This window comes from Vombatus ursinus, unplaced genomic scaffold (assembly GCF_900497805.2).
Source record: "Vombatus ursinus unplaced genomic scaffold, bare-nosed wombat genome assembly UNPS02014235.1, whole genome shotgun sequence".
NCBI lineage: Eukaryota > Metazoa > Chordata > Mammalia > Diprotodontia > Vombatidae > Vombatus > Vombatus ursinus.
Genome location: NW_020954013.1, coordinates 531,086 through 541,123, shown reverse-complemented (window position 1 = coordinate 541,123; position 10,038 = coordinate 531,086). Strand labels below are relative to the sequence as shown.

General features: G+C 37.0%; 1 protein-coding gene across 1 annotated transcript; it reads left to right on the top strand.

The window, feature by feature from the left end:
- The first annotated feature begins 1,989 nt into the window (after positions 1 to 1,989).
- LOC114041993 (vomeronasal type-1 receptor 1-like) lies at positions 1,990 to 2,889 on the top strand. Its single transcript, XM_027860682.1, has one exon. The coding sequence runs from the start codon at positions 1,990 to 1,992 to the stop codon at positions 2,887 to 2,889; it is 900 nt and encodes a 299-aa protein (XP_027716483.1).
- Positions 2,890 to 10,038: the final 7,149 nt, after the last annotated feature.

Here is a 10,038-nt window from a genome sequence, read left to right as displayed (position 1 = left end):
CTCAATGAAGAAAAAAGGCCTGCAGAAGGCCCCTAGTCGAACTTGAATTATCATCCCAAAAGCATTTCTCAAATACCCACTATGTATCAGGAGATATGCTAAGAAGCATGGATCAAAAGAATCTGCTCTCTGAGAATCTCAGAGTCCCATGGGGGAGAAAATGTGCAAACAACCAGGGAGAAACTACTCATTTACTGCATGAATGGAAAATAACAGCTGAGAGAACATACTAGCATTAGGGGGTGTAAGGAAATGCTGCTTGTAGAACACAGGTCGTTAGCTGAGATTTTCAGGAAGCCAGTCAAGTCAGGAGGCAGAAATGGAGATTGAAAACCTTCCAGGCCCGGGGGGAAGAAAATAACAGACTATGGATTCCAGAGATTCAGCATGTTGTTCAAGGAATAGCGAGGCCGGTTTCCCTCTGACACAGTGCATGTGGTGGGAAATATGATTTAAGAAGCCTAGAAATGTAGGATGGGGCTTGGTTATGAAGGGCTTTGAATTCAAATAGTGAAATTTATATTTGATTCTGAATGTAATATTGTATAATTGTAGTTCAACTGAATGCATTGTTGACATGATGAGGCCAGAAGTTTAGGAAGATCACTTTGACAGATGAATGGAAGAAGGACAAGAGTAGGGAGAGACTTAAACCAGGGAAACCCACGCGTATTCCTTAAATGATAAATAATTAATAAATTCATTAAATAATTTCATCAAAAGGTATAGAGTGATATCTAATGATTATAGTAACATCATGTAAGGGAGCTATGGGGAAGGGAAAGATAAGACAATGTTGGCAGATGTCAAGGAATGGGTTAGGAGATAAAAAGTGGCTGAAAACAAAGAAGGATAGAGATTGTCAAGTGGGAGCTGAATGTTATCAATAAGACAAGGAGGACATAGGGGCAAGGGTTTCTCACATTAAGAATGAAAAATGAGAAAATGGGGGAAGATAACAGAATGAGATGAGATGAGCAAAAGGGCAGACATAGGAACTCTCTTTGAGTGACCTCAATTATTCAGTCAGTGAGTTATGAAGCAAGATCCTCACCTGAGAAGGTAGGTCTATTCGGCAGCATAGGATACATGGGGGAGATGTGAAGGTTGCTGTGAGTAGCTAGAGAGAGTAAGATACCAGCTGTAGTAGTGAGGAATAGAAAATTGACCTTGCTGCAATGGAGATTCCAAGGGAGAATAAATGACACAATTTCTTAATGAACATATACAGGAAACTCCCTTGACTTCCTATATAGCACATCAGAGAGACATGAAGAAGAGAAATAAATGGAGATTTTAGGAGTCATAGAGGGACAAATGACCAAGGGATAAAAAAGTAGATGATAAAGCAGTTTACTTAAAGAAATAAGGGCATATTGACATGTTAAAAAAAAAAACAAAGAATAGTTTAGCTGCTGCACTGACGAAGGGCAGAGAAACAAAAGGAAGATGGTAGGGTTGAAGGTCACTGTGAGAAAGAATAGGCTCAGATGTCTTCTCCTTTTTGTTCTGTTGATTAGTCATGTGGAATTCCTTGTGAATCCAATTGGGATTTTCTTGGCAAAGATACTAGAGTGGTTTTCCGTTCCTACTCCAGCTCATTTTATAGATGAAGAAATTGAGGCAAACATGGTTCCCAGAAGAACCCAGGATCCCACAGCTAGTTAGCATCTGAGGCTGCATTTGAACACAGATCTTCCTGACACCAGGGCCAGCACCTTGTCCACTGTGCCACCTCGCTGCCTGGGGGTTTTCAGGCCTATGGAAAGATGGAACGATAAAAGATTTTCAGCTAAGAAAGCAATTTTAGAGTTCAATAGGAAGTTAGTACCCAGTCTCTGAGGAACTTTATTACTCCTCATATGGGAGATCAGAAGGTCATGGAATTTCATTGGGGCAATCTAAGAATATAACAATGGGTATATCATGTGTTTTTCCATAGGTCCCATAGAATTTGACAACAAATCATCTTCCCAAGACACCTAAAGAATGCTGACTTTTGATGAAATCCTGGGGATAGTGTACCTGTTACTAACTGTGGTTGGATTCCTAGGAAACTGTGTCCTCCTCTTTCTAAATACCTTTAATTACCTCATTGCTCAGAGAACAAGACCTATAAACCTCATTATCATCCATTTGGCCTTTTCCAATGCCATGCTGCTTCTCTTTAGGGGAATACCTACTACAACAAGGCTTTGGAGGGTGAAATGTCTCCTTGATGGGACTGCAATTAAAATCATCACATACATGCAGTCGCTAACCCGGAGCCTCTCCTTGTGTTCCACTTGCATCTTGAGTGTCTTCCAGGCCATCACTATAAGTCCCAACAACTCCATATGGTCACAGCCCAAAATGAGAGCACCAAAGAGCATCATTCCATGCATTCTTCTTTGCTGCATCTTCAATCTACTATTATATGTCATTCTACTTCAATACCACGATGATGCAAAGAACAGAACAGGTAGTATACCTGGTTGCAAAAATTGGTACAGATCCCTAGATATGAATAGTAATAATCATGTTAAAATTATAGTCATAATATGTGTTTATGATACTTTGTTTCTGTGTCTCATGATGTTTTCTAGTGCCCATATGGTCTCAATCCTATATTTACACAAGAAGCATGTAAAGCATATTCATAGTAATAGCCTGTCCTCAAAAATATCCCCTGAAACCAGAGCCACCCAAACTATCTTGCTTCTAGTGGGCATCTATGTTCTGTTTAATATATTCAGTCCCATTTTTGTTCTGTGTAGGTTCCATTTTGAAAACCTACACACTTGGGTGATACATACCTCAGCCTTTTTGTCTCTCTGGTATCCAGCAGTCAGCCCTTTTATTCTGATCAACACTGATAACCAGATCCCCAGGACTTGTGCTCATTCATAAATGGAAAAGTGACAGGGTCTCCATTGCCCTCTGATGAAGTTCCACAGAGAAGACCTATAGAGGCACAGGGACTCAAACTGTTTCAGCTCAGTAGAATATGAAAGAACACCAAAGCCAGTCATTCAACAGATTCCTGAAACTGAGGTGCAAGATCAATGAATCATGAAGAAAGGTTTGCTTCCTTGACTCTAGCGGCCTTTCCATATCTGGCAGTTCCATGAAATACTCCAAAGCATCAGAATGAACCATAAAAAACAAGGACCCTTCTAGGCTGGGATGGTGGGAATTTCCTTAGGCCTGTCTCATACTAATTCCTTTCTTTCATAACTTCTTTTTACTTTTCCTTTTGAAGCCTTTTTTCCCAATCTGCCATGTCAGGGAACACCTGTGCTGGTTTGCCCTGACCCTGTCTAATTAGACACAGCTTTCCTTGTAATCCTGGTAATTTAACCTCCTGAATGAAATTGCCAACCAGAAAATCAACTTTGGTCAGATAGGATAACCATTTTCAACTTCCTAGTATTATGTTTATTATTAATTAACAGATGGGTCAATAGGTTTATGAAAGGCTCATCAAGGGGCCACTTAATTAGAGGTTGGTTGGCACAGATGATAGCTAAGGTTTTCCTAGTGCATTCACTGTGTATGTTTTAAATTGTATTTGTAACTGTTCTTAGATTATCAAGCTAGATAACTTGAATTTACCAAAAAAAAAAAAAACTCAGTACATAAGAACAAGAGAGAAATGCGAAGAAAAAGTTAGATTTGCAAAGGGAAAAGAATAGAACTGGGAAAGGCCCCCAGCCACACGTGAAATGCACATCATTCATCACCTACAATCACCACCACAATTAAGCCCCTCCTGAGTGTGGAGCACTCAACCAGGGGACAAGAAGGTACAAAGTTTGCATATGACTCATCTCTTGCTCTCTCAGAACTCAGAACTTGGTGGGAAGCAAATGCCTGGCCAGACATATAACCCAATAATTGCCATGATTTCAAAAAGAATGTGACAATTGAAAATTATTTTACCGAATTAGAAAAAAAAATTTTAAAAATTGATTTGGAAAAACAAAATGTCAATAATATCAAAAGAAATAATGAAAAAAGTGTAAAGGAAGGAGGTTTAGCAGTATCAGATCTTAAAATATATTATGAGGTAGTAATTATCAAAAATGTCTGGTCGGAGCTAAGAAATAGAAAGGTAGATCAACGGAACAGAGTAGACATACAATTCACAATAGCAAATAAAGTAACTTTGTATTTGATATGTGTAACGATGTAAGTTTTTGTGACAAGAATTCATTATCTGGTAAAATTGTTGAGAAAACTGGAAAGTAGTGTAATACCTTACATCATTTACCAAGGTAAGGTCAAAATAGATACATGACCTAGATATAAAGAGAGATATTACAAGAAAATTAGAAGGACACGGAACATATTACTTACGAGACTTATGCATAGGTGAACAATCTATGAATAAACAAGAGATAGAGAGCAAAGTTAGGTGTAAAATGGATAATTTCACCTACATTATATTTAAAAGGTTGTAGACTAATAAAACAAATGTAGCCAAGATCCAAAGGAAAGCAGAAAATTGGGGGAAAATTATAGATTATTTCATAAATAGAAGTCTCATATCTCAAATATATAAAGAATGTAAAAGCTATGAGAATATAAGTCGTTCCCCGATTGATAAATGGTCAATAGATATGAACAGGCAGTTTTCCAATAAATAAATCAAAATGATTTATAGTCATACGAAAAAAAATGTTCTAAATCATTACTGCTTAGAGTAATGCAAATTTGATACAACTTTGAGATACCATTTTCCACCTACCAGATTGGCTAAAATGATTGAAAAGGAAAGCAACAAATGTTAGAAGGGATGTAAAAAAATTGTGACAGTAATTTGTTGGTGGTGGAATTGTGAACTGATTTCACCAATCTGAAGAGAAATCTTGCATTCTGCCCAAAGTATTATTAATCTGTCTATATCCTTTAACCCAGCAATACCACTACTAGGCCTATTTCCAAGGATGATTAGGGAAAAAGGAAAAGAAGCTACATGTTCTAAAAAGTTTGAAGTAGCTCTCTTTGTGGTGGCAAAGAACTGGAAATTGTGGGGATGCCTGTCAACTGGGTACTAGCTGAACAAGTTGTGGTATATAATTGTGATGGAAGATTACTGTGCTGTAAGAAATGATGAGCCCAATGATTTTAAAAAGCATGGAAAGACTTGAATAAAATAATGACGAGCAGAACCAAGAGAACATTGTATACAGACACAGAAATATTGTTTTAATATTTACTTTGGGGGCAGAGCCAAGATGGCAGAGTAAAGCACTCGCCTGAGCTCTCCCCCAAACCCCTCCAGATACCTTTAAAAATGACTCTAAACAAGCTCTAGAGCAGCAGAACCCACAAAAAGACAGAGTGAAACAAATTTCCTGCCCAAGACAACCTGAAAGGTTGACAGGAAAAGTTTGTTGCACCAGGCTGAGAGAGTAGGGCAGTCCAGTGTAGGCCATGCCAGCACAGAGTGGGCCCAAGCAAGCCGAGAGCAGGCCTCAGGGGACTGAATCGCTGGTAGCAGTGGTAGTTTCCAGATTCTCAGCCCCCAGATGCCAAAGACAACTTAGAAGGTCAGCAGGAAAGGCATGTCAGACCGGGGTGAGAGAGGGGTACAGTCCAGCTCAGGCCATACCAGCCCCAGCCCCAGAAAACCAGGAGCAGACTGTGGGAGTGACTGAGTCAGCAGCAGGCACTAGCAGCGGCAGGGACAGTGGCAGCACCTGTTTCTGGAGTTCTCAGTAAACAGTCTGTAGGGGCATCGAACGACTGATCAGAAGGAGATTACAGGGGTCTCTTTGCTAGCGCTGAGGCAGGACTCTGTTGCTTTGCCCACACTCAGATCCAGGTCACAGTCCTGGGTGGCAGTACTGGGGTGAGGAGGAGGACTGGCATAGCAGAGCTTGCAACAGCAGTGGAGAGGGGACCATCCTCACAGTTCCAGGGCAGAAAAGAGTGCTTGTCACTCATAGATCAGAGCACAGGCCAAGAGAAGAGTAAACACCTCTCCTTTGATCATACCACCTTGGAAGAACTGAAAACTTACAGGTCCCTAGAAGTATCTCTGAAAACAGCTGCACAAAACCCCTGAAGCTTAAGACAGTGAGCCCTCCATACTGGAAGCAGAGCCATACCTTAGTAAAGGGTTAAAAAGTCAAGTAATAGGCTGGGAAAATGAGCAAACAATGGTAAAAACCTCTGACTATAGAAACTTAATTTGGTGACAAGTAAGATCAAAACACACACTCAGAAGAAGACAACAAAGTCAAAGCTCCTACATCCAAAACTTCCAAGAAAAATACGAATTGGTCTTAGGTCACGGAAAAGCTCAAAAAGGATTTTGAAAATCAAGTAAGAGAAGTAGAGGAAAAATGGGAAGAGAAATGAGAGTAATGCAAGAAAATCATGAAAAATGAGTTAATAGTTTGGTAAAGGAGACTCCAAAAAATAATGAAGAAAATAACACTTTAAAAAAATAGACTAGACCAAATGGCAAAAAAGGTCCAAAAAGCCAAGGAGAAGAAGAATGCCTTAAAAAGCAGTATCAGACAAATGGAAAAGGAGGTCCAAAAGCTCAGTGAAGAAAATACTTTTGAGGAGGGACAGGGTGAAAGGAGAGAGAGAATAGAATAAATGAGAGAGATAGGATGGAGGGAAATATAGTGAGTCTTTCACAATTTGACTATTGTGGAAGTCTTCTGCATGACTACACATGTGTAAACTATATTAAAGTACTTGCCTTTTCAATGGGAGGTGGAGGGAGGAAGGGAGAGAATTTGGAGCTCAAAATTTTAAAACAATGTTAAAATTGTTTTTACATGTAGCTGAGGGAAAATTAAATATTAAATAATTTTAAATGACTTTGATGAATAAGTTATTTTGACTATTTATTAACTATAAAGGACATATGAAGAAAGATACTATCTGCATCCAGAAAAAGAATCAACAAGTTGATAAAAGTATGTATAGAATAATTTTATATATACATACCTATTTGTGTCTAAGGGTAGCCATCTCTAGGGTAATGGGGAAGAAAAAAAGAAATTTACATGACAACTTTATTATAAATTTAAAAAGAATAGCAGGTTGTACATAATAGATTTGCAGTTTCATGTGTGATTATCTTATTATTATACTATGCTATGGAAATGTTTGTTTTATTCCATAAATTAAAAATTAAATTAAAAATATTTTATAGAAAATATTTTAAAATATTTATTTTTATTTTTAATATCAAATTTTATATATTTATATAACATGTATATTTATAATATATTTTATATTGAAGTATTTAAATATTTATTTTAAGTTATTTTTTACTTTAATTTGTATTTCTCTAATAATGTGTAGAGCATTTTTACACATGCCTATAGATAGCTACAATTTCTTCATCAGAAAACTGCCTTGTCATATCCTTTTACCACTTATCATTTGGAGAATGACTTGTATTCTTATAAATTTGATGCAGTTATCCATATATCTGAGAAATGAGGCCTTTATCAGAGACAGTTACTGGAGAAAATTTTCTCAGCTTTCTGCTTTCCTTCTAATCTTGGTTGCATTGGTTTGGTTTGTGCAAAATCTTTTTAATTCGATATAATCAAAATTATCCATTGTCCATCTCATAATGCTCTATACCTCTTATTTGGTCATAAACTCTTCTCTTCTCCAGAGATCTGACCAGTAAAATTTTTCAACCTCCATATTCTAATTTGCTTATATTATCACCCTTTATGTCTAAATCAGGGACCTGTTTTGAACTTATCTTGGCATACCATGTAAGGTTTTGGTCTATACCTAGTTTCTGCTATACTGTTTTCCAGTTTTCCCAGCTGTTTTTGTCAAATAGTGAGTTCTTGTCCCAAAAGCTTGGGTCTTTGGGTTTATCAAATATTAGAATACTGTGGCTACTTTCTACTGTGTCTTGTATACTTAATCTCTTGCACTGATTCATGACTCTTTCTTATCTAGTACTGGAATGGTTTGATCATTGCCACTTTATAATATAGTTTGAGGTGTGGTACACCTAGGCCACCTTCCTTCACATATTTTTCATTAATTGCTTTTATATTTTTTTAGTTTTCAACATTCACTTTTATAAGATTTTGAATTCCAATTTTTTTCTCCCTCTCTCCCGACCCTCCCCTCTCTCAAAGACAGCAAGCAATCTGATATATTGCCTTTATATTCTTGGCATCTTGTTCTTCCAGATGAATTTTGTTATTTTATCTAGCTCTATAAAATCATTTTGGTATGTCACTGAATATGTAAACTAATTCATGGAAAATTATTATTTTCATTATATTGGCTCAGCCCACTCACGAGTAATTGACATTTTCCATTTGTTTAGATCTGACTTTATTTGTGTGAAAAGTGTTTTGTAATTGTGTTACTGCATTTGTCTTGGTAGGTAGACTTTGAAGTATTTTATATTGTCTACAGTTATTTTAAATGGAATTTCTCTTTCTATCTCCTATTACTGGACTTCATTAGTAATACATAGGAATATTAATGATTTATATGGGTTAATTTTATATCCTGCAAATTTGTTGATTTTGTTGATTATTTCAAATGTTTTTAGTTGATTTGTTTCCTCATCACCTATTCTAATTTGTTTCATGTTTTCTTCTCATTGCCATAGCTAACATTTCTAATACAATATTGAATAATAGTGGTGATAATGGGCATCCCTGCTTCACCCCTGATATTATTGCAAAGGCTTCTAGCTTATCCCCATTACAGAAAATTCTTGCTGATGGTTTTAAATAGATACTACATATCATTAAAACAAAAAACTCCCCTTATTCCTATGCTTTTTAATGCTTTTAATAGGAATGGGTGTTGTATTTTTCAAAAGCTTTTTCAGCATCTATTGAGATAATCATATGATTTCTGTTCTCTCAAAGCTTATGCACAATTTAGTAACTTTTTGGCATAATTCCACTTTGCTTCCAGAATGGCTGCATAATTCTGAATACAGCCCACCTAACAATGCCTGGATGTGCCTGTTTTCCCACATCCTTTCCTATGTTTTCTTCTAGATTTTTTTTGGTCAACATTAGCAATATGAACGGCATGTGCTTCTGCTAATCTTAGGCCTTCTTTAGATATGAGCTTACAATTCCAAACCTCCCATGTATCCCTTTGTGTTTGTCTTCTGTGTTATGCTTACTTTTGGTATATTATTATTGTATGCACCCTCTATCCAACAATATCTGGGAAGTTAACCTCTAGACATTCTTAGGAATTGCTCCTCACACGTAAAGGTCTAGGGAATAAAATTGTTCTGTCCTTAATTATGTGCTTTTATATCTTATATTTGCCATGGAAGTGGACCCAGAAAACTCTAATTAGATTCATTTTCTTCCTGAAATAAAGGTAGTATAGTTTTGAGGACAAAGTGCTGGGCTTGGAGTCAGAATTACCTTGGTTTAAGGTTCCTCTTTGACACTTATTACTTTTATGATCATAGGCAAATTTGATAATCATTTCATATAGTTTCTAAAGTTTGAATTTCTTCTGTAAAAAAAATAGTCTGGGACTTTCCTTTCATTTTTTTCCTGATGGGGAATGCATGAATGAATAAAAGAAGGAAAAAATAATTATTAGGCATTTTCTTTGTGCTAAGAACCATCTTCAGAGCTGTGGAAAGAAATACCAAAATAAATAGGGGTACTGCTCTGAAGAAGCTTACAGTCTGAAAGGAAGAGACAATGCTTTCATGGGAAGAGTTGCCGAGGAGATCTAGTCTGCTTTGGCATGCTGTAGGGATTGGGAATGACATCATGGGGATATCTTTACATACTTCCCTTTGGGAGCAGTGACAGAGTTCATTTGATCATGCTTCCAGAACTGGAAAAAGGGGAAAAGGTATGAGTTAAGCAGCAAAGAAAATTGGAGAAAGGTGTCTGAAGAGTAAATGAAGCAGAAGGTGAAGCCCAGCTAGGCCTACCTGGAAATAGTGTTCCTGCTAAGACATTCACCATTGGAGAGAAGTAGTGCAGGGTGAACATTCCAGAGTCAAAGGAGTTGAAACCTCTAGTCAAGTTTCTAGTCCATAATCCAAGGTGGGATGGT